At 39.5% G+C, this 26,330-nt stretch overlaps 1 protein-coding gene across 1 annotated transcript in view; it reads left to right on the top strand.

Moving 5' to 3' along the window:
* Positions 1-26,330, top strand: part of RELN (reelin) — a 297,990-nt gene that overhangs the window by 109,056 nt on the left and 162,604 nt on the right. The window contains 3 exon segments of the mRNA XM_055711198.1: positions 13,555-13,625; positions 22,379-22,411; positions 24,017-24,095. Of these exon segments, the coding sequence (XP_055567173.1) occupies positions 13,555-13,625; positions 22,379-22,411; positions 24,017-24,095 (183 nt within the window).

Below are 26,330 nucleotides of genomic sequence, written 5' to 3'. Positions count from 1 at the left end.
TAAAGTGCATTTCCAAAAATTAAAATGGGATATTCTTACTTATTTTGATACAAATTTCAGAACTGTTAATTCATATAAACATTTTTTCAAAGCATTAATAGTTTTTAAAATAGACTATTAAGGAATATAAGTGCAGTTCCTATAAATACAATTCAGCAGGACCAATATTTATACTCTAGGGAATAAACCTTAGCATTTAAAAAACAAATACTTTCTGAAATGTAATGTCTTTTGTTCTGCATAATGAAGCATATGAAGTAGCCTGGGAAAAAAAGAGCAATTTCAATCATACTTTCTCAAACAAACAGATTAAAATTCTTTACAATGTTCTTACTAGTAAACTCTTCAGAAGGCCAAGTAGCAGCGTGGAAAATATTGAAAACACTTTTCCACCATGGCACTAACAGCTGCGAAAAAGTAAGCAAGACAGCTAGAAAATTTTTGTAGCAAGCGTAGTTTAAAGTATTTGTGAATGGAAACTTGGACAAGATTCATGTTCTAGTTGACTAAATGTATCTAAAAATATTTAGGATGTTTTCTATTTCTCTTAGTTTAAGAATTCTGATAATTTTTTATATAATTTTATACAGAATCAATAATAAAGCCACAGCAATGTTTAGGTGCAATATATACTGAGAAATAGAAATAGATAACGTCTTTGAAATTCTGAAGCTAAAAGGTACATGTGAATATGTGTCCACTGAGTATTATAAATATATAAACCCAGGTCTTCAATTTAAATGCAAGGGAGTGGCTTCAGGTCAATAAAATAAAAAAAGGAGATGGGCAGTAATGTCATGCAAGGAATCCAAACTTATGAGCTGTTTGGTTGACGGATTCTCAGAAATCGATGTATCTGGAAGCTAAAAGGCATAGATCACCAACTGTATTTTATTTGTTTGCAATATATTGTTTTTCACAGCCTTCCTAGTAGAATAACATAGCGGGGTTAATCTTTGCCAATGGATGAAGTCTGCCCGTGTCCTTAGCATGTGCCAAACAAGTGATACTGCATAGATAGGGCTGCTACTTTTACAGCATTGTTTTTAGATGCTGTTCTCGGGTATGTCTTGATTTCTTCTAAACTGATAATTGTATCTCTGTCATCCACACGCCTTTACCAGTCCACAGTTCACTGCTATTTCTTCCATCTGTCTGATGGGTCTTACTTCAAGTCCTGTGACTCACAGCCACATCCATCCCACCCAGAGGGACAAGGTACTTTCTAGCCTATGATATGTCGGGGTTTTTTGTTGTAGTTTTTCAAGATTTCAGCCATTCTCTGTGTAGACATGGGATTTTTTTTGCAGAGATCAACAGGTGTTTGGTGACCATTCAAAATAGGAAATCGCCTTTCAAAATAGGAAATATTTGTGGTACCTTTATGTGATCAAATCTAGTATCTGTTGGGAATCCATCTGTAATGGCAATGCTCAGAAGTCTGGTTGGTTTTACTTAGACTACATGGGAAGATTTATCTCAAGAATGTGATGCAACTGCTTCCCATTGCCAAGGGACTCTGGCTGGAACCAATATTTCAGATGTTTTTGCCAAAGGGAGTGCTCAGATTAGCCAGGGTTTTAGAAAACCTGATTGACACACTCCTGAATTTATCCTGAGCAGCTTATGAGAAGTGTCTCTTCCCTAATGGTACAGGGGTTTGTATTAAATGCGGTGGTGGACCTACTACCCAAAATTCCTTAGTTGAAGAGGAGAGATTTGCAAGAACAAACCCACAGTTTTTGCTGTTGTTTATTTAATGCAGTCTTTTAAAAAAATCTTAAAACCTGTGACACTCCGAAAACCCCATTAGAATATCAGTTTTGAGAAGTCCCCTTTTATCATTGTGTTACCTCAAGTTTGCTGCTTTATTAATCAACCATATATTTCATAGCTATACAAATTACAGATGAATTTTACTCATTTCCAGCACCACTCTGCTGTGTACAGCACCAGATGTGCAAGTCTCTGATGAGTGCCTTCATCTGGAATACTTGGTATTTGGGATTCCAGACATGGGAATTTGAGCTCCCAAGCAATATTTCATGTAACAGAGCAGTAATTATTTGTGTGTATTTGAAAAGTTCACCTTCCTAACAACATTACTGAACTGAATTCCCAATGTATTCCTTTTGATTGGAAACTGTCATTAGCAAATAAATGAAGAGTCGAAGTCTGGTTGCATTTCACCCAATATTGCCATTTTTTGTTCCTTTGGGATATAGGGAATCCAGTATTGGGAATGTGCTAAAGAGTCTCAGAACATCAACAGGATATTTTCCTACAAAGATTCATTCTAGTGTTGTGCTTATTCTGCCAAAGCTTTCTGAAAAAAATCTGTGCTCCGAGGAAAAATGAGTCATTAACAAAGAAGCGAGACCAACCATCTATCCTGGCAGTACTTATGTTATTGCTTAGATTCTCTGTTACTTTGATTTCTTTCAAGGCTGTAGTTATAAATCTCTTCATTAATACTTTACTTTAAGAGAAAGGTTTTTAGAGTTTGATGTCTTTTTTAATTATAGGCTTAAAGAATTATTATCAACTAGTATCAAAAAGAGATACTATGGCAATGTAGCTTAGTGGGTAATGTATTTCCAAGTAAGATAAATCACGGTTTGTTTCCTAATGAGAAACATGAATTCAAACTCATTATTGTTGGAACAGTATATTATATGGGAGGCTGCTGTCCAAATGAGTTGTAAATTGAGATTATTTATGCCTGTGTCAAGTGGCTGACCAGTTCAAGCTGAAGTTCACACAGCAGTTTCTGTTTAACATAATCTTGATAAACCTGGCAGTATTTTATTATGCAAAAACATTTGCAAATACCAGAACCACAACCCTGGACGTGCTGTTGGGCAATGTGGCAAAAGGCATAGCAGGGCTGTACGTGTTTGGATAGTGCAGCTGATCCTGCTTGGAGCAGGAGGTTGGTCTGGAGACCTCCTGAGGTCCCTCCCAACCTGGATTTTCTTATGATCCTGTGATCCTCTCTTGGAGGTGAAGATGAGTCTGTGTGGACAGGCCAAGGTCTCCTGGGTGGAGGAAGAAAAAATTCTGCCATGGCTCAGAAGCAGCTGAACTCACCCATTTTGGAGCTGGCAGCAGGTGGGGAAGTTGGGTCCTGACCACAGCTGCCAGCTCACAGGGACAGAGCTCCCATCCACAGCAGAAGTGGAGGCCAGCACCAAGGAATGCTGAGCCATTGCTAACACCCTGCAAGGGGAGCACAAGAGCTTTGCTCAGCTCAAACAGCTGCTGAAAGTTGCTGATTTCTAAAGCAGAGCTGGAGGACAGGACCTATTGTGGAGGGGCACAGAGAACAGATTGTTCTCTTTTACATCTGGGGTTTTTTTGATCTCTCTGGCTGAGGTGGTAGAGATTGGATATGGTTTAGATAGTTTGGGTCTCTGTCTTTTAATCCAAACCTTAAGATATTACTCAAATGGGCATTTCTGAAACAAACATCTTTGTTGAAGAAATGCCTAACTATGCCGTGAGCAGCAGGATCCATGAAGCCCTTTTTCCTACATCTATAGGCAATAAGGCCCTATAGCACCCACACTGGAATACTCCCAGGTGCCCTCAACACCACATCTCAGCCTCACCTGCAATACCCCCAGGGTCCCTGAATAGCCTCCTAACCTTCCCCAGAACCTCCAGCTCCTGATATCGATGGCAGGCCTCCTCACCATAGTCTCTCCAGTTTATGCTGTGTACCTGTTGCTATTCCCCCTGCTTATTTTGGCTGGAGTTCTGTGGTACTTAACAAATTTGACATTTTTTCAGTGGCTGATGGTATTGATTATTCTCCTAAGGTAGTATTTCACCTGCCTATTTCTATTTGTAAGCTGGTATGGTCTTCAGGGATATGTTTTCTTCCAATACATAAATCTGGCTGAAAATTAAAAACCATGCAGGAGAAGTAACTGTCCATTGTATGATTAGTGACCCTGCATTTTTTTCGAGACGCTCACTACATTCCCACCAAGCTGGAGGTGAGTGAGAACAAGGAGACATTAACAGTTTTTCAATAACAACTATAGCAGATTCTTCCTTAGTTTGATTTTTATCAGTCTGTGAAAGGTTAGCGTACTTCATTTGTTTTTCAGTCCTCTGAAAACATTTAGGACAGTGGGAAGAGTGCAAAGAAACGTTAGAGGAGTGTAATATTTCAGCGTTGGGTGAAGCCTTAGGAAGGGCAACCTGCCTGACCCGTGTGCTCTGCAGTGCAGCCTGTGGATAGTTTGATTTTTGATGAACACTTTCTAGCTTTCAACTAAAGAGGCAGGTTTTATCCTTCCCTTGTAAGCTGATTTTGACATTATGGATGCACCAGTTGCATCTCTGTAATTAATATTGAAATGAGTGGGTTTTAAGAAATGAGGTTAATTTGGCTATTTGGAGATTTCTCTGTGTGGGTTGTAAAGCATACAGGGGATGAGGTTTCAGATTCTTCTATGGTCCAGCTCATCCACAGATGCTGGCATCATCCTTCGGGAGAGTGGGCAGCTAAAGCAAGTTATGGCAGTCTGCTAAAACCTTAACTGGGAAATGAATAGCGATCCAGATGGCATGAAAGCAGTGAACTGAAAAGGTGGCCTTAAAATCATCCTTTTCCTGTTATTTAGGAGCTTTTAAAAGCAACATTGTTTTCATCATAGGATCTTATATGCTGTTTTAGATTTTAGTCTTTTAGGTTTTACATGTTTTTAAATTTTCACTGTATTAGCTGAACATGTTATTTCTTATCAGCTTTCATGTGAAAATGTATCACACCAGAAAACCTAGAGCATCACTACCTGCAAACTCTTCATTTTCTGGAATCATACAAAACCCTTGGCACTTCTGGTGGATATTCTGAGATACATAGCCATAAACTCACAGATAGGGAGAATCAATATCACAGGTATTTACACAAAGTGTTGGACATAATGAACTTATTAGTTCTTTTGTGCTATGAAAAGCAGTTCTCAAAATACATGTTGATTAATCTGATTAGATGCAAACCTTGCTTTCATTTCTTTGCTTTTACCTGACATGCACAACTTCAGAATCATGGGTCTGTGGGATAATGCAGACTGGAAGAGACCTCAGGAGGTCCCCAGTCTAAAATTCTGCTCAAAGCAGGGTCAGACCATGTTGCTTAGGGCTTTAATCCAGTTGGGTCTTACAATACAGCAGTGATGGAGGGGAACTGCACAACCTCCCTTGGCTAGCTGCTCTCAGGTCCCACTAGAGTCATCTCTTCTCCAGGCTGAATGAGCCCTGGTCCCTCAGCCCCTCCTTGCAGGGCAGGTGCTCCAGCCCTGACCATCTTGGTGGCCTCTGCTGAACTTATCCCAGTTGATCAACACTGTCAAACTTAATTAGTACATGTTGATAAGAAAAGGATCATACTCATTGTAGAAGCATATAGGAAATAAGTACGTGCTGCAAGTCCATTTACTTAATATCTCTATGTTCCTTTGGAGATGTCAGGTACTTTAAAATCCGCACTAACTGTAACATTTATTCTTGTGATACAGGAAAAGACAAAGACCATTTTGTTCTTGAAAGATAATTTAGGTGTTTGAATGCTATCTTGATTAAATATAGTCTTTAGAAGACTACACAAGCAAAAAATTGGGAAACACAGTATTTATTATACCAGAAAGATGTAACACATTCATTAGCTTAGGGTTAAATATAGATTTCAAATAGTTATAAATACTCAATGTGTTAAAAAGCTGAAATCCATACAATCGATATTTCACTAGATAATAAAGCATGATAGATTGCAAAACCTAAGAGAAGGACAGCATCCTCTCCCAAACACTGAAAGAGGTAGAAAACAGTTGTTGGCACTGTGTCAGTAGAGAGACAGTGGATGCTTGTACTATTATTTATATGAGCTGCCTACTTGGCAGATGCCTCTGCAATAACCCTTTATTTAAAATGTAGAAAAAATAGAATTTGCTTTCTTTTATAATCACACAATGAAAAATACTAATGAAAATGTTGGATTTCCTGTAGCTGAGAAGAAAATGTTGTCCTAATCTGCTTTCAGTCAGCAAGAAACTCTAATCATTCCCATCACATGAAACTAGATAGAAGCAAAACCCCCCATCTTTTTATTCTCTGAGATACAAGGGAAAGGAGAATGAAAATGTTTATATACAGCTTAAAACAGTAATTCTTGCTTTTTTCCTCTTTCATATACAAGGGAAAGGAGAATGAAAATGTTTATATACAGCTTAAAACAGTAATTCTTACTTTTTCCTTCTTTCATAATGCATATATACTGTGTTGTTGTATCCTTCTGTTGTACTTGTACCTTGCAACCAAAAAAAAGTTTCGTGTTTTTTAGGACTATAGAAGAAATTTCTTAGAAATTGTAAAGTGTAGTGGCCAGAGCTGCCTGTACACCCTTCTGCTTCCAGTGCTGTAACTTTAGATCCATTCTCTGTAATACAGGCTATGATTATATGCTCATCTCCTTTATTTTTCTACTTGAGAACATTCGTTTTATTCAAATCTTGGTTAAAGAAAACCCTTAAATTTGTACTTAATTCCTAATTAGACTAGCACAGCCTAAGTGTACACAGGCTAGCACAGGTCTCCACGTCAAACCACAAAAAAAGTAAATCCATTTCATTTTGGTTTGGTGTTACCATTTAACTGCTGTATTCCTGCTCTTATATGTAGTCCAAAACATCATGTTGCCTCTCAAGTATATAACTTTTTCTTTCTTTTTTTTTTTTTAAATACCAGAGAGTAACAACAAAACCCACTTTATAACTGTCTTATAAGTGTGCACTGGACCATGTATACAGTTGGAAATGTACACATCAGGTGAACACACAGGAGTGTGCATGGACCACTGCACGCTTTATAAAGGCTGAAGTGTGATTGAAGATGTAGGTTTTAAAAATGCATGTTTTGCATGGGGTGCACTGAATGAGATAAAAGTTCTGCAAGACCAGCTGAATGCAGGTTGGGTCTAGCAACACTCAAGGAGTTATAATTAGCTTTTTGGAGTGCATAGATAGTGTGTGAGAGGGAGAAATAGCCTGTCTTTGCTCATAGTGTGTTTTATCCCAACTCAGTGATAGCTTCTGCCAGCCATATCAATGTTATGATGCACGTTTTATTAATGACAGTGTGGTATCAGGTAAAGGTAGTTGACACGGGTACACATGCACTTGCTTCTATAGGCAGACATGCATGTATGTGGCTTTAAATGTTGGTTTAATACCAAAAGCATTTGCAAAAGGAGACTGATTCCTTGTTGCTTATTGGTTCTGGCTGAGAAGGCTTTTGACATTCATTCTACATTTTCTGTCTCTTAGATTTTATTATTTTCAAATTTTTTTAAAACAAAATTGTAATTTTAAGAAAGATACTCGGCACACCCTTAGGTTGACTTTTCAGTTGCTTTCCTTACATGTGCAGTCCCCAGAAAGAAATTCAGAGACAAGGGAGAAGGTGAGGTGGCTCTTGTTTCTCTTGCATTTACTCTATGTGAAGGCAAAGGAGTCTTAACTCATCCATGAGGTCAATCACGAGCATAATTTATGAATGTGAATCACAGACTTCAGCTCAGGGCAGCTGCCCCAAATGAAGTGATTGCTCTTTGCCCTCTGACACATACCTTAGTTTTTGCTGGCCGTTTTAATCCTTTCCCTCTGAAGACATTTCGCTTCTGATCAAGGCTTTTAGAGCAAGTGTGCTAATTCCAGTTTCCTGAAGAAATGTCTACACCAGAGTAATTACATCTTACCTGCCAAATTTCTGTGGCAGTTTCAGTTGAATATGGTCAGGAAAGATGACTTTTTAAATAGCATCTCTGGGAAGATGCCACTGGGGACAGGGAAGAAAAGGCAGAGTCAAAAATGTGCCTTCCAGAGCACACAAATCTAATTCCTGCTACTTTAATTAGACTGTGCTTGCATGTGAAATGGAAACTGAAAAAAACAACTTAGAGGCATTTAAGCAGTAGCTGAAAGCTGCCCACCCAAGCATCTCCTGGATTAGCAGCCAGAAGTGCTCTGGGCATTTTACCTGTTGGCTCCAACACCAGCACCATCTTCCCTCTAGGTTTAATATGTTGGTCTTGGCTGCTCTTGAAGAAATGTCGCTGAAGGCTTCAGCCATGGTATAGGAGACATGGGCTAAAACACCTGTCAGCTTGGCCTCACCTCCTGCCGTACACAGTAAATGGTCATTAAATCACCTTTGCAAGGCCCTGCAAAAAAGTGTTTACACTCCCACCAAAAAAGGCTGGACACAACTACCCTATGTACTTAAGATACAGAAGACCTATTCTCTATCTAGTTTTTGTAGTTATTTTATTTTGGAATCTCCTAATAAGGTGACATTTGGGGAGCATTTTTTATTTTAAGAGACAAGAGCTAAAACAAGACAACCCAACAAGCAGAGATGGTCATCCAAATTTAACAATGCATTAAAAATCAACCGGTTTATTTGCATGAAAAGGGCATATATCTACCCTGGCTTCTGGGCAGTGCTTCCGTGCATCTTTTCCACACATGCACTTGGCAGAGCCAGGCAGCGCAAGCAGTGTCCATGCATGGCTCAGTCCCACATACTCTCCTGTTTGTGCTCTCCTGAGCTGAAACACTCTCTTTAAAATGCACCCTTGCTAACAAAAGCATGTTAGCAATGCATGTGAATCCAGTGTGAAATATGAGCTACTTCAATATAAAAATCATGACAGCAATTACTGGGTATGCATTGCTATTTTCCACACCAGCCCAGGCTCATCAGACGCTCAGCACCGACCACAGCAGCAGGGAGGGAGCACAGTCTGTGCTGTAAGCAGATCAGGTCTGACACGGGGGGAACAGCACTGTAAGGTTTGGGAATACCGATCTCAGCTTTGTGTAATCAATCACTGATTTCCCTGGAGCTGGCATTAGGGATGTCACTCTGAGGAAGCAGTCATGAACCACTGTGTACAGATACACAATGCAGCTGATAGCAGTGGGCACAGGGGGTGAAAAAATAATCTCATTCTCCTTGGTCCTGTTGAAAACCTTTTTTGGGGTCTCATGAGATGAGGTATTTTACTGTAGGAAATCTGAGTCTTTTCCCAGCTTCCTCACAAATGAATTTGTCCCATTGCCTTCCCTCGCCAGGGGAAGACATAGATGCCAAGCACCCCGTAAGGGCAGAGTGAGCTACAGGTGTGCAAACCCCAGAGCACGACCAAATGGTGACAGCTTCAGGGGAAGGCCTGGGACAGGTGCTTTGCTCCTGGATGCACAGCTCAGCATGCTGCATCTAGTCAACAGGAAGCTGGAGGGACGTCTCTCTATCTATAGGTTCATGAATGTATGCAAGTGTCTCCAGCTTGCTTTCTCCCAAATCACCTGGAATGATTTGTGTCATTGCACAGGGGCCAAACTGATATTACTTAGGCTATGTTCAGAGGAGCTGGCACTCAAATAAAGTGTTTTTAAGCTTGTTGGCACTAGAGCAGGGTGGTGCTTCAAGTGCTATTTCACAGGTGATGTGGGCTATATATAGTTCAAGTAGACAATCAGCAAGTCATATTTCTTTTTTTGCTTTTCAGTGACAGACAATCTAAAAATTCTTATTGGCACCTGATTTCATCTTGAATAGTTGCAGTTTAGGAAGGAAAATTCTTTACAGAACTGCTGTAATTGAAGCGTAGGGTTAGTGGTGCCTTGAAGTGACAGTGAGCCTTGACACCTGATACAGTCATCTTGTGTTCAGACCTCTTTCTTCCTCTGTCAGCAGTTTAACTCCTCTTGCTACTTTTAAAAACACATTTTCCTCTCCTCCATAGCCCCAGGCAAACAAATACATCTAGGCTAATGGAAGTGTGAAGTTAATATAAAGAGGAACCTTATTACCTCTAAGTTGTTTTTCTTTTGAAGCTCTCACTTACCATGTCATGATGTTCCTGTTCCCTCCCATTTTTCTTTAATTTCTCATCCCTTTGGAAAGATTCGTTCCTAGTGAGGAATTGCCTCTGGGGACATGCAGAGCATGCATCTTGCCTTTTGGCTGATTGACGGGTTAGATTTGATTAGTCACTTGCCCTTTAGCTGGAAGTAAGTAGCATACAATGACAGAGTGGGACTATAGACTGGAGTAGAGTAACACCAATTAATAGTAAGTACCCTTCATCTAAACAATATTTCACTACATTAAAGACAGTATAGAAACTTTTGAAAAACAGCACAAAAATCATTGAGTGGATATGTATGTCAAGGAAACAAACCCCCATAATTAATAGTTGAATAGTTTGCTTTCTCTGGTAGAGTCTTTTTCAGGTGTTGCCAGTATTATTTTTAATTAATAGAAATATTATGTAGGTTTTAGACTTGACTGTGAATATAGGTATGGATATGGTGTTGCAAATGTTACATAATTTTAAAGGTGCAAAATCCAACTTTGTGATCCTGGTCCATTAATCTCACCTGTCAGGTAGGAATATCACCAGCAAAGAAAGTTCAATACCAAAAGGGTATGTTTTGCACTTTTTCCTAGAAATAGCTTAGTTCATGCATAATTGCACTGCATTGTTGTCATTTGCTCCATGAATAAAGCATGAATATAGAGAAAAACAAGCAGATAATACTGGTAAACTGACAGTAACAATAACCTTAATAATTCTCTGAAGTTGCACCGGTGGTGCACAGCTCATGCATATGCCCATCGCAAAACTAATGCTAATGTGAGCATATGTGGTAGGAAGCGGTGCCCTTACTGCACGGCACTGTTGTCCCCAGGGTGCAGATTGCTCCTGCTATGGAGCAGCAATAATTGGCTCCTAGTCTGCATTATCAAACAAGGGATGATAGACACAAAAAGATGCAGATCATTCAACTGGCTGCTGGCGCTCTCCCCAAATCCCTTTTTTCTCACACGCATGCAGAGATCCAGTAAACAGTACAGAGTTTGGTATTATCGGTATTATTTGGTATTTGTTTGCATTCAGACACATACTTGAGCTCCCCTCTGCATGTGGTCCGTGTTTTGAGAGTTTGCTCCTATCTGCCTCATAAAGGAATTTTGTGGTTGCCATCATTGTTGCATACACCCTGAATTGTATCCTGGGCTATTGCATAAACAGCATCTCTGAAGCCCCAGTCCGATGCTAATGTAAGTTTTCTTTCTCACTGTCTGCAAAGAGTGCTCTCTTGTACCCTGCCAGCCCGGCGGAGGGGTAGAAATTGCAAAATAACTGCTGTGTCTTAGGTGTGGCGGTTTCTTGTATGTGCCCAGGAGCAGGGTGAGCCCGGGTTTTTGCTCAAAACATGGAATTCCCACAACAAAATGTATTTGCAAAACAAGCCTGTTGGTGCTGTGTTGGACCCGAAGCTGGCTGTGGGATCCCTGCCATCCCAGCTGCCAGAGGACGTCACCATATCTCATCCTTGTAAAGAAGCCTGGGCAAGTGTTTGATTTTGGAGGTTGGTTGGTCCCATTCTGACTTGTGAGTCTGCATACGCCTGTGAGGAAATTTGCAGAGATGTATGTAGTGATCATGGTTTCTTGCATATTCATCACAACAGAGCTTTAAGAAGTACTTTAGTTCATTCTTTTAAATGAGATAGAATGTCTCAGCTCTCGTACTTTTCTTTTTGCACTGGGGCAATGTATTTGTTCATACTTTACCCTGGTCACTAGTCATGACAGCAGATGAAGAAATGCTAATGAAGATGGCATGGTGTTTTGCTATATGTTACAGAAGTGATGAAAATCCTAAAATAGTTTCCTTGGTGCACATGGTAGGGACTACAACCAAAGCCTCACACGGGTAGCGTGTTCCCAGGACTGTGGCCAAAACACTATTGCCACCAGGTAAGGCAAGGTTCCAGCTTTACCTGTGCCCATGAAAATCCAAGCAAATGGAAAAAGTAACACAGCTTTTCCGCAAGCAGAGAAAGGGAGTACCCTAAACACCCTAGGGTCATCAGGTGACCATAGTTTTGCATTTCTGGACACATGCATTGGCATAAACGGAGCTTTTCTAAATGAGCAGGAAGCAAATTAGATCCCAGCAAAGTTTCTTTTACTCCTGTTTGTACTCTGACAGTTTGTAGATCGGCTTTACCTTGAGGATCCACCATATATGAAAAATTTAATACTACATGTGTTACTTTTGTTGTTCTTCCTTGTCAGTGCAACTGGCCTAGTAGCCAAGAAAAAAAATAAATTATGTTTTGGCTTTCCTCTCAGGCTATTCCTTTATGGTTCTTCCTGACATTTTTATAAGCAAGTAAGGTGCGATTCATTAGAGAGGGCACACAGCTGGCTGATAAAACATAAAGTAGCCTTCAATGTCATACTGTTGAACCGAGAGGCTATCTCAAGGAGTTCATATGGATCTATCTTGAGCTTATTAATGTTAATTATTTTCATTACCGACTTGGAGAAAGGATAAAGAACATGTATGAAGAGTGTGTATGAGTCTAGACATATTGGAAGAAGTTTGGCTGCAAGAAATCAAAGGCAACACTGGCAAATACTGAAAAGTTTTGAAATCTCTGAGATAAAACTGAAGTTGTGAAGTACTTCACTTAGAGAACAGGGATGAAATGAGCAATTGGAAATAAAGAATAACTAGCACTGTCAGCATTACAGCTCTGTAAGAGAAACACAAATAAAATTGCATCGTATTTCTGGCTGATTATGAGAAAATAAAATGACAAATCTTTCTCCATGGTACATTAGCCGGTCTGTTAACTGTGGGTCATTAGTGGGAAGTAATTATTCTTTAGACAAAACTGGTGAGATCTCAAGTATAGGAACTCTACATGCAGCTATAGGCGTATTGCTTTCTCAAAGATGGGGACAGACTGAGACCAGAGGAGACCAAGACAACAGTATGTTGTTCAGAAAGTGAATAGTTAGAGGACAGGCAGTGTGAAGGTACTGGGCTTCTCTCTTTGAGGGGGAAAAAAAAAAGAGAAAGAATGATGATGATTTAAAGAGGGAAAAAAAAAGGGGGGGGGGGGGGGAAGAAAAAAAATATTGCAGGGTCTCCTTTTTTTTTGGAGTTGTTAGGCAGAAGCCTGGGGCCTAGAGCTTACTTGTCTCTCCCTTTGTTTCCAGAGAGGCTTTCTGGACATCCATTCATGCTCTACCTTTCTGTCAGTAGCATTTAACAGTACTGTCATTGCTATTGCCTGTTGGATCATATGACTATTAATTTCACAGGACAGCAGCTCTGCAACCATTTCTTCTGTTCTGCACTGAGACAGGTATGCTTTCTCAGGCATAGTGATGTGTTAGCTTTGCCATATGCTTGCTTTTACTCATGTCCTTCATTGAATTCCTGGGCCAGTGTTTTTTATTATCAACCTAGCCGTTTTGGTTTAGAAACTTTTGTTTTGCAATGCACAGAAACAATCCCTACAAATTATTCTATGAGTATGAAAGAATGCAGAAAGAAGAACACAGGAAGAAAGCAGAATGGGACTTCTGATTTGCTTAGTCATGCATATAGATATACATATGCATATATAAATAAGGATACTACATTATTTATTGTTGTCTTTTTTATGTTCACAGGGCTACAGCTACTCATAGGGGCCAAGTTATATTCAAGGATGCCTTAGCACAACAGTTGTGTGAACAGGGAGGTAAGAGCCATCATATTAAAAATATCTGGCAAATGTGGTTTTCCATTGTACTTGCCTGTCAGTGTTACTTATCGTGAAAGCTATTTTGTAGGAAACTTAGTATCGGGATCTGATTTATGTTCTTAAAACTGATACTTTCTTTGGCTTCATACTTCCCATTAGTTAATTTGGAACCACCTCTGTCCTCTCTCCTAAATGCTGGAGAATATACAAAAGTTAAAGTAACTCCTATTGCGTTATACACTTCCCTGAAATCAGCCTGCAACGACCAACATTTGTTTTTTGTCAAAACCACAAGCTATTTTAACCCTCACTGTATTAACTATAAGCAAAAAATGCAATATGCCTGCAGCAAAAGCTTTGTTTACCATCCAGCTCACACGTATCTTTGGAAGAACCTGCCTTCCCATTTTGTGAAAGTAGGCCATCTAATTTTTGGCCATCACCTACAACATCTGATCATTTTTATAGCTAAACAAAAATGTTTTACTTACATAAACTTTAAAAATCTAATTGTTTGCACAGCTTATCATATACATCCTTTTGATGAGTAACTTAAAAATAAATGTCCTATTGTCAGCTGTTGTCTACAAACAGTACACTGCTTTGAACCTGCTTCATTAAAAGTGGGAAGTAGAGAAGGTATCTGCCATTTTTGGTACAGGAGAGAAAGAAATTTCTGTGCTCATCCAGTTTTCTCCACAAAATTCCAATGATATTTCCATGTGAAAAGACACAGTGAAATACAGGCCATGTTTCTGAAACCGCTCTGACATAAACGCTTCAAAATTAGAGATGTGTTCTCATATTAACAGACAGAGAAAATCCCCCCAAATACATCTTTTGGGTGCATTAGAGCTATAGGTGTTTGTTTTATTCCTATGAATCTGGGAATATCTATGCAATGGCTTTTGCAATAACAACGTTGTGTTGGGAGCATATACTGAGTTATTCATACAAGGGACGAATAGTACCTCTGTGATACTGAAGGAAAATTATTTCAGTTTTCAATTTCAGTATTTGAGGTTTTAATATTTTAATATTTCAATGTGGAGTAGGAAGGGGGATTCAGAGACATGACTGAAGATGTTAGCTAACAAGCTCGGAAGTTGCTTGTGTTTTGAACGAATTAGAAAAAAACAACACAGGTGCTGGCAATCAGAAGGGGTTTATAATGAGCTGGATGGAAGGTGATTGTGCTAGGCATGTATTGGTATTTTTACTGTGTGGAAGGAAAAAACAGCTGGAGAAATTACCAAAATGGATTTGGTATTCAAAACAGGAGATAAATTGTAACCCCATCATGTGGGTGTGGAAGAGTAGTGTTTCAGTGACTAGTATAAGGGGATTTGGGAACAGAATTGTTGGCAGGACCACCATTTGGGATATGCTAAGGAGGATGGTTAGAATATCTCACACAGACTACTCGCTGGATGGACACAAGTCAAGAGCAGAAAAATTACTATTGCAGAGTCATCAACATAAAATGATGAAAAGCCTTAGAAGCAGATGAATTTCTCCAAAGCAGGGCTGTGAAGTGAGTGCATCACAGCCAGAGGCAGTCTGTGGTAGCCAGAGCAGGTAAGGGAAGGAGAAGGAAGTAAAAGACAGATTGGTGGCAGAGAGCCAGAGAGCTGGCAGTGACCAGCATGATGAAAGCTATGTGCAAGCAAGTTGAAAGGGAATATATGGCTGTCAGTGTCAGAACTGGCAGCATGGTCAAGGAGAATATGTGCAAAGCAACAAGATTTCTCCCTGCTACAGGAAAACACCTTGATAAGCAGAGACTGCTGAGTAGAAATCCATCCATGCAGGCTCTGACAGTCCTTTCTTCAGACATACTGTACCAGGAGATTTTAGTAGGAGAGCTGACAGCAGAAACTGTAATTCTTTCACCCTTCTATGCTTTTTACATTTCTCCAATTTTGGAGCATAACCTAACCTCAAATGAACATTTCAGCAATACTTCTGTTGGTTAGAACAATAAGTTGTGGTACTGTGTGCTGTCCCTGGGTTTGCAGGGACTCTGCAGAACAAAGAGAAAATGGGATTCCTGTATTGGTTGTGTGTGGAGAGTAAAAGATGCTGAGATGTGCCATCCCTGGGCCTTCCCTGGCTGCTCAGCTATGACAGTCCCTTTGCCACCTCCTCCCACCCAGCCACTGATAGCCACGTCCTGCATCGCTTCCCTGAAAGGGCCTTCAGCTTCCCCACTTGGTCGTAGTCTCCCACAGCCTCATGACTTTTGTGTTTCCTGTGATTTTCCCAGCAATTATCTTTGCTTTATACACAGTCGCTTCAGAGACTTTCTGGATTTGTCTTCTCCAAAATATATATCACTGTGGTAACTGTAAACATCAGGTTTGACTTCATCAAGGGTCACCCAGAGGTACTGCTCTATGAGCAGCTGACAGTGTACGACAGCCATGAAATCAGTCTTCAGGTTTCCCTGCAACACTGATGTGCAAGCTTCTCAGAGGTTCTCTTGGTCTTTCTCCTGCATTTTTATCCTCACCAAGGCTTCTGTCCCCTTGGTTTTCTAGCTCGGCCACAGTTTTCTTGACTCAGATAGTCACCACCCTGTTGCCCATTGCCCTTCCTCCCATCCATTCCAGCACCAGGCTCTCCTCTGACCTTTTGTTCTTGTTCCTTTAGCAGACAATGCGCATTGCATTAGTCCCCCTAACTTGTGCATACTGTTACAACTCTTATACTATTAGGATTAATTTTCCTATTCAAATAAAAGAGAGTTTCTTTGAAGCAAACCTCAATACTATTAATGAAAACAAAGGATTATTTCAGAAATAATTAGTGAATTTATTTAGATGCAAATATCGTATTTTTTGCATCTAAAATCTTGCAAAAGAGCGAGGTAGGTTGACATTAATTAGGTTTTATGGTCTGTTTCTGGCCCTAAACATTACTATACTGAAATGCTGTGGTGAATGATGTGACATATTAAGTAAAGAAAATAAAACCACAGGGCAGCTTCATAGATTAAAGGATATCTTTTTAATAAGTGTGTTCACTGGAGATTACACCAGGCTTCATAATAACTAGTACAAAGGCTATGCGTGGTGATGTGAAAGTAGCAAGGAATCTCAGCAATCATGTTCACTCTGGCTGTCCACACATGGATGTGTATTAGAAAATCCTAATAGAGTTAATGGGATTTGTGCAGTGAAAGAAAACTGTAGTTCTTATTTTGAAGAGAGTTAGAGGATGATAAAGGGTAGTGTTAAGGGATGACAATGCCGAACAAGCAGTCCTATGTATAATATAAACAGAATAAGGAATGATGCCATAGGGAAAGACACCAAAGTAAGTAAAATAATTGCTTGAAAAGCTATGTGTTCAGCATATAATAAATATTTTTGGAAGCTAGGGAGATCTTTGAAAAGTGATGTAAGCTTTAAAGTTTAGAAGAATTGTATTGGATATTGAAGAGAAGAGACAAAAATTGTCAGACAAAAGAGTCAATCCAGCAGAAATTGGCCAGAAAACAAAAACTGTATAAACAAAGACAGAAAAGATAGATGTCCTATAAATACTTTTAAGGACAAATAAGATGTTAATGAGTAATGATACTCACACCACTAATATCTTTAATTAACTGTATCTCTAACTTGTTGACCTAATAGCAAAATAAATGGAAAATAAGTTAAACTTATCATTGTACAGATCAATTCATATTTATTCCTGACTTGAGGAGAACAAAAACAATACATTAATAAAAGTAGCATAATTAAAATGGGGTTGGCAAAACAGCAGACCTGTCTGCATTGTGCTGTGGTACTCAAAAGAGTTTAGGTTTGTATGAATACAGCGATGCTGCTGGAAATACCAGCTTGTGGTACAGGGATGGAGGCAGCCGGGACTCGCTTCACACAACCCCACCAGCCTTCACCCCACACCAAGTGGGGTGCTAAAGGGTTAAGGATGCCATTTCCACAGTATGCTAAGTAACTTTGGATCAGTAGTACCATTCTTTGAAATAAGGACCATACTGAGAGATCTGTGAGCGTGTAATTTAGTTCTGACTGACTAGGGGAGACTCTCAAAAAAATAAAACCTAAGAGATGGAAAAGATGAAGGATGTTCCCTCCTAGTGCAAAATCATTCCTTTCAGCATAGTTCCCAGAATTTTACACAATCTCATACTCAATGCCACAAATTATAGGATTGGGATTCCTTTCTTAAGAAACCACTCTACAGTTTGACAGATGTCTCCATATGAAAGTAAATCCTGAGAATTGGCCCAGACTCTCTTTTATTTGATAAATTTTGCCTGAGTGTTTGTAGAAGACCTTCTAGGTGAGTTTTGTACCTTGTAAAGTGGAAGAACACTCTGAAAAAAAACCACAAAATGAATTGCAGGCTCTCAGGCTTGACCAGAGCAGTATGTTACAGAGGAGCAGACTGGAGTTCAGAGCTGACGTATTTTTCCTTGGCTTAAGTGTCAGCGAGAATAATGCAGCCCTCAGGCAACACATTGACTCTGTCTCCGGGGATGTTCAGTCTGTATCATTCAATAGCAACTTTGTTTACCAGTAGAGACAAAGTATTGGCAGAAGTCTAAGTAAAAGCATTAATTTCCTTCAAGGAGGTTAGACTTTTCCATAATCTGCAAAACAGAATATATCTCTCTCCATATCTTGTTTGTGATGAGTTGATGAGCAACAGCTAATGGATGCTGGTTGTTGAACTCTAAGCACGGTGTTTCTCTGAGAGCATTTGTGTTTCCGTAATTCACTTTTCCTTTATATTTAAAATAAATGTTCCGGGTTCTCAGAAAAAAGGGAAAAAAAGTCAATTTTCCAGAGAGTTTTAAGAATATTCTCTTATCCTGTATTCCCCACCTATCCCTGTACACAGGCTTGACCCCACAGATCTATAGAATATGGGTGTCAATAGTACAAACTGACATTGCTGGAACGTGTGTTTAATTTGCATTACGGTAGCTCATTTTATCTGAATGGAGACTAGTTTTGCTTAACTGTTAACCATTGCCACCTTTAATGATTTTGGTACTTATTTTTCCACTGCCATTAGGACCATCACCCAGTCTTTTTTCCCTTCATATATTCCAGCTCCTCTATCTGAAGATGACATTCCTTTCCCACTTCTCTCATATTTCCCTCCCTTCCAGTTTAACCAAAACAGGGCATATTTTTCTATTGGCTTAACCTTTCAGTAGCCTTACTTCATCCACAGAAAATGTTAACCTTTTACTCTAAAAGATGCCTCATTCTCCCTCATCCCATTGACACAGAGCCCCACAATGACCCCATTGACTTTTGAATTCCCTATTGCTTTCCTCAAGATTCTCACGCTTCCAGTTTCACTGTGGCCTTTTTCTCCCTGAATCACTTTGTATTGTACACTTTCTTCTGTGCTTCTCCTTACCAAAGGGATTGCCTTGTCTTACAAGGCAATCATCCTACATTTCCTTACATTTTCTCATATTGTATTTGTTCATGCCTCTTAGATTGTGAACTCCGTTGAGCTCTGTTTCCATTCTTTGCTTAGTACAATTCGTCTCTTGTAAAGCTCTATATATACTCAGGGTGCTAGTTAAAAATCAAATAACAAATTCTTTTACTTTTTTTTAAAAGGTACGACATTCTCATTTAAGCTAAGAGGCATTTTGGAGCCACACAAATACTGATTGTAAATTTACAACCACCCAACCATGTGCCTAAGGAGCATCTAAGAAAGCAAATTGTGGTTTAAAATATAGACTAAGACAGCCTTTCCCCCCCCCTCACTCTGAAGTATTGTAGAATTCTTTTTAAATTGTAAACATTTTATATCTTTGCACTGTATAGCTACTCCGTATATTTAATTTTTTTTAGCTTTGTCAGTTATGTGCGGAAACTCCATTTGACTTCAGCCACATTGTATGGTCTACTGTACAATACTGTCTTAAAATAAGTAGTTCTAGAAGTTGATGAAAAAGGCAGATCTGCAAATATTTTAAAACTACAACAACTGGTTTTGTGTGATATTCTGAATTAATATTATTTTGTGGACCTCAACTATAACACTTTGAGATCAACACAGTGCTGTTATGAAGTATAATATGTAATACAGAAATTATTCATAGGGAGATTAAAGTCTAGGTTTAGCTCTCATTAAACGTACCTTCACAGTCTTTTGTCATATTCAGCTCTGGAATTCGAATTACAAATCGGATGAAGGAATACCTAGGGCAAAAATTCTTGGGCTTCTCAGATCCTGTAAAGAGTTGGGAAAGAACCCCTCCTCAACATAAAGTCTTTGTTTGTAAGAGCAACCTTTTGTCCAGCATTCTTTGCTTAATTCCACCTCTAGTTTTTGAAGTGAATGTACTAGTATGCATCTGCACAGTTTCCTTCATTTCAGTCTATTGAAAAGCAGTTTTGTTTTGCAATATTCTATGCGTATAATCAAAGAGCTATTTTAGGAAAAATTCTCAGGTTTCAATTTATTTCAATTTTGTATTCTTTAATCACATGGACAGCCAGTTATACTTTAAAAAATGCTGAAGTCAAAGGAGTTTGCAATTTTAAAGATTTCAGGTTTGTGCTATATGTGTACCTTTTGGCTAAATGCTGAAATTTCACATAAAATATTCAGAAAGTATAGCTAGTGACTGTGTGTATCCTATACTGGACCATCTTCCACAGAAAGTCTCTTCCAAAGAGCAATGCCAAGCGACCTGAGACGAATGATTATCTAGTCTTTCATTTTTATTTTGAGGTCTGAACCACTGTCATCGGAGAGGAAGGTATCTGTCAATTAAGTTACTCTCAAAGGCCAATGAAATTTGCTTGGGCAACTAATGAGTCTGCCCATGATGTGGCCTGATGTGACCATCCTCCTCATAGATGAGCACTAGCAGAGTGGCCCTCAGCCACACCTGTGTTCACAATGCATCATCTCTTAGTAAAGATCTGGAACTAATGAAAAGCAGCCATACAGAGCATCAGAGACAGGGGTCTTATTTTAAGCTTAATCTCTTACAACGTCAGGAGTATTTAAAATTCCATGCCATAATGTGCTTCTTTTCCTACAGGCAGAATCCAGAATGGTATACATTGCTCAATCTGGGAAGTAATTCAGTTAATCCAGTTTAATCTATTTCTTCTGTGCAAACATTTTTAAATGGTTTTCTAGAGAAATTTTTACATGCCTCCATGGAGAAAAACAGTGCCTGGGACTGCAGGGGACAAATGCAGTCTTTTCCTGTGTAGTATCCACCAGTGCAGCCCAGCGTTAACCTGGAGGCAGTGCCAAGTGTAATGTGCAAATAGAGTTGTAGTGCTCCAGATTTTTTTCTGTCAAGGTATGAGGTCTTGGCCATTGCAAATCCAGACTGCTTGCCATTCTTTTCTGGTCTGCAGATAACTCAGTTGTTTTTTTCTCAGTCTTCATAATCACCAACTTCCCCATGAAACGTTGCAATTTCATTACAGAATGTCACGCCTCCATGCAAACCCAGTGTTTAAGAAGAAAGCAGGAAGAGAAAAACAAAATTCTTGAGATTTGTGTTGGACTTTCTATTCAAATGACTATCTGTGAGGGCTCTACACAGATTGCTGCATTCATCTTTATGCTTATTTTTAATCTATCTTTCATTTGTCAGATGTTATGACAGAAATTGCAGTACTTCAGTAAATTTTGCAAATATGCTAAAGAAATCAGGAGTACTGATACAATTTAGGTCAGTGCCCAACAAGAAATACAGAATCATCAAAAAAATCCTGGTTTCAAAAATTCTTTTTTTTTTTGGTGTTCTATTTACCGAAGTACAAAATACATCTAGAAATACAACTTCATGGGCGAGGTGCTGAGAAGCGAAAGATGTGGCAGTTCCCCAGGAGCTTGCTTATATGTACCCTCTGTGCCTCGGCAAAAGAGGTGTAACTTACTTTGGATTTAAGATTGGACAAGGCTATGCATGTAGTAGCTATCACGGAGTATCTAGCAGGCTGTGTAGCCAGGTCCTAGACTTCCCCATCTTTTTTATGTAGCTATGCCCTTTCAGATACATTCTGTGTTCGGTTGTGTAATGTTACACCCAGTCTCCTGTTGCAAAGTGTTAGGAGAATAAGGAAGTTTTGTCATTTTACACACATGCCAACCATGCAGGGTGTCATCATGATATTCTGCTGTTTCTTGGAAGACAAAGACCTACTGGGGCATTGATTTAGCAATGCATGTGAAAATGTGCTTTAAAATAAGGGTTTGATTCTGTGATTTGCAGAGTTACTGTTACTTGTTACAGTTGTAATCTGTTACTTGTTGCACTAGGAATACCAGGATTTTTTCTCCCAACAATATAACCAGTAAAATGTTGTCCGGTGTAGTATAAATGGTCAGTTGTGGCATTTTTGCCTTGTCTGGGCTATTTCTTTTGTTCAGCCTAATTCCCACTCTCTTCATCAATCACTGAATTACTGAATCTTAATCCAAATTATTTCTAATATAGGTCATAATCCTAGACTGGAAGTGATCTTTCTTACCTTGCTGTACAACTATTTCTGTCTTTCATTTATTACTGATGATTAATTAATTAGAGAATATTTTTTCCTATTATATTTTTATAACTTTTGGTGTGTATCACATTTTTCATAATTAAATTGTCAGGATAGTTGACTTAGGAGAACATGTACAGTACAATTTGTTTTATGTTGAATTGATTTTTAATGCTGCAATTAAGCCCTGATCATAGAAGATATTCATGCATTGTGTGTCTTTGTTCTCTGCAGCCCCGACAGAAGCTCCCTTACATCCTCACCTAGGTAGGTGATTTGTCATTCTTATTACTAAAACTCAGAATCCCTAACTTTATTATAATAAACAATCTGTAAGGTCATATGAAACTAGCTCTGGGGAATTCAAATAAAAATGAGACTCATATAAAATCAGTTGAATTATGTCTAATTCTGATTAGTTGGTTTTTCATTGTGATTTTTATTGCTGTTTATGTATTGCCCTTGAGCCCTTGCAGTGCGAGTATACCATGCTGCAGAGCTTTTCTTCCTAGCTGTGTATTGCAGCATTTGTTTGGCTGAGGACCAGGGCTGCTGAAGCACCTCTGCTATGGAGACAGGCTGAGAGAGTTGGGGTTGTTCAGCCTGGAGGAGAGAAGGCTCTGGGAGACCTTAGAGCAGCCTCCAGTACCTAAAGGGGCCAACAGCAGAGCTGGAGAGGGACTTTTTACAAGGGCATGCGGTGATAGGACAAGGGAAAATGGCTTTAAACTGAAAGAAAGTAAATTTATGTTAGATAGGAGGAAGAAGTTATTTTCCTGTGAGGGTGGTGAGACACTGGCACAGGTTGCCCAGAGAAGCTGTGGCTGCCCCATCCCTGGCAGTGTTCCAGGCCAGGCTGGATGGGGCTTTGAACAACCTGGTCTAGTGGCAGGTGTCCCTGCCCATGGCTGCGGGGTTGGAACTAGATGATCTTTAAGGTCCCTTCCAACCCAAACCATTCCATGATGCTTTGTCCCATAACCCCCAGTGTGAGACAGCACTGTCACACCTGTGCTGAGTCACTGGGAGGATGGTTTTGTCCTAGTGCACGTCCAAGGTGCACCCAGGAGCAGGGCACTGCTTCTCCTGCTCTCCAAGCAGGACATGGAGCACACATCAGACCTGTGTTGCAATTTGATTAGTCCGGGACAGAATCTGGCATTCTTGCTCAGTCTGAATAGCAGATGACAGCTACTTCATTTATTTGAGTATTTGTAGAAAAGTGTCTGTCCAATACAAATACATGTGCCAAAGTTTTGGGATTTTTTTTTATCATCGTATGTAAATGATACAGGAAATCTAGGGGGAAAATCAGGGCCTCAAACTTGCAGACTGATGGTTAGAAACATTTGTGTAACATAGCCCAGTTTATATTCCTTAAATCAGCTGACCTTTACTGCCAGCTCCACTGATAGCAGCAAAGAAATTCCAGTGAGCTCATAGATTTTTGCTTATGAGTTATCAGAATTAACCCCCTGCCCATTAGAAGTGTAGTACACTCACTAGGACATCTCCCTGCTTGTGCCAGTGTTTCAAAAATCTGGATTCAGAATATTTTTTTTCTGACCATTCAGAACAACAAACAATTTGGAACAAAAGTTCTTAAAACATTTGGTATGTACTTGATGTCTGCATCTTTTCATAGTCATTGCACTTTGGTGATAGATTGGGACATGTCTTACTTTTATGTGGTACTATTATGATCCAGAGTAAGCAAAAACCCCTTGTAACTGGGAATACCCTGCTTTTGTAACTAGTGTACTTTAAAAAGCTGATTTTTTTCATTTTACAATGCATTGCTTTAGTCCTAAGTAGAAAACACTGGGTGATTACACTGCATTATTTTCATACAGTGTTTTCATTTCTTTGTAGCTGAAATTCACAGTGACAGCATTATCCTACGAGATGACTTTGACTCTTACCATCAGCAAGAACTGAATCCTGCTATGTGGTAAGTTTCAGACTTCTTTCTTTTGTACACATTTGAGCAAATTAAAACATTTTGGTTATTATAGTGAAGTATTTGTATTATATTAATTACTAGATACCTCAGCTCACATTGGTGTAAGCCTTTGTGTGTCTTTGCTCCATTGGGGTCTAAATATAGTAGTTTATTAATTAATTGACTAATGAGTGACTGAGAAATTGAGTGAAAAATTCTCATTGACTTCAAAATTTGAATTAATCCAAAACCAGAAAGGAGTAGAGCTGAGCTTAGCTAATGTTTTTGTATGAAGATTTTGATTTCTTGAAATCATAGCTTTTCATGAAAAATGTGATGAATTTCAATAATGAAACTTTGTTTTTTCAATATATTTTTTTTCATGTTCATGTCATACATATTTCTGGTGAAGCTAATAGGAAAAACTCCTTCTAAACTGAAATCAAATGTTTCCAAACAATTCAAAAGAAAAAATTAACTGGAATTGAATGTCTCCACCTAATTTTCAGCTGCTAAAAATCCCAGAATCACAGAATGGTTGGGGTTGGAAGGGACCTGTGGAGATCATCTAGTCCCGCCCCTGCTAAAGCAGCTTCTCCTACAGCAGGTTGTGCAGAGTCAGTCCAGGCAGGTTTTGAGTATATTCAGAGAAGAAGACCCACAGCCTCTCTGGGCAGCCTGTGCCAGTGCTCTGTCACCCTCAGGGTAAAGAAGTTTTTCCTTCTATTCAGGTGGAACTCGCTGTGTTGCACTTGGTGCCCATTGCCCCTTGTCCTGCCGCTGGGTACCACTGAAGAACCTGGCCCCGTCCTCTTGACACCCACCCTTAAGATGTTTGTATGCATGGATAAGATCCCCTCCAGGTCTTCTTTTCCCCAGGTGAAACAGTCCCAGCTCCCTCAGCCTTTCCTCATAAGGGAGATGCTCCAGTTCCCTATTCAACTCTGCAGCCCTGCGCTGGCCCCTCCCCAGTAGCTCCTTGTCTCTCTGTAACTGGGGAGCCCAGCACCGGACACAGCACTCCAGGTGCAGCCTCACCAGGGCAGAGCAGAGGGGCAGGATCCCCTCGCTCGCCCTGCTGGCCACGCTCCTCCTGATGCCCCCCAGGACCCATTGGCCTCCTTGGCCACCAGGGCACCCTGCTGGCTCATGGGCAATTTGTAAGGTTGATTTTTTTCTTTTTTAGTGGAAAGCAAACTTTTTCAAAACTTTTGCATTGTGTAGGAAAGCAAAGCCTTCCCTTCCCAGCTCTATACAGCAGCTCCCAATTGCTAGGTTTTTTTCATTCAATAGGATTCCTGAGTAGGGTCATTCATATTATCACAGTGTACATCTGAAACAGCAAGCACAGGTAGTTGTCATTCTTTAACCAGTAGATGATGTTGAAAAACCTCAGGAATCCATGTGCATAATAAGGCAAGTATAATTTAGGACAGGTCAGGCAGAAGCTTTATTAACTATGACCATAGTTGAGAGAGCACTTGGACACCATCTCCCCCTCTGCTCCCATCTTCTGTGATTGCAGAGACCCAACCCAAACACTGTTTCAGAAAACAAGGAAAGATACAAGGAAAAAGCAATCATTTCAGTGTTAATAAAGTCAAGTATCTGTCTTTGGGAGGGATGGACTCCTTAAGTCACTGTCACAGTTCTAAGGACTCCAACAGTAAATAACAGGACAATATGGAGAGATGGCTGTTGGTGGAGCCTATAGGAGTAGCACACCCAGTGTCACCTTGGCTCAGAAGTAGGGAGTTGGAAACAATCACTGGTAGCTTTTAGTCAAAAGCAATGTTCTTTTAGCTAAGATCATGCTTAGCCAAACTTCTCAATCTTAAATATTAATAATTTTACCACCACAAATACCACAGTGATAGGGTACCATTTCATATGATATAGGTACATGCATCATCACCAAAGAAGAAGATACAGGTCTCTTATAGTATAAAACCGATGCTGTTCTGTATAGTGAGTATATCTACTGGTCATACTATACCCAGATAAACACATCAATTGTCCTTAACATGAAGTCTTGAAGGTTGGAGTCTCCTTTTTTATATGAGATTCTTACTGAGTTTCCTACTCCTTCCAATCCTATTTCATAAACATAACTAATTTTATTGATTTAATTCATGTAAGACACAGAAATATTTTCCTGGGTTAGTTAATCTTGTTCAAATAAATTCGTGACGGGCATTTTAGCCGTTACCTGCATTTGTTAGTTAGGAATGCATATGTTCTGTG

This window comes from Falco cherrug, chromosome 5 (genome assembly GCF_023634085.1).
Source record: "Falco cherrug isolate bFalChe1 chromosome 5, bFalChe1.pri, whole genome shotgun sequence".
Lineage (NCBI taxonomy): Eukaryota > Metazoa > Chordata > Aves > Falconiformes > Falconidae > Falco > Falco cherrug.
This window is presented reverse-complemented; position numbering and strand designations above follow the sequence as displayed.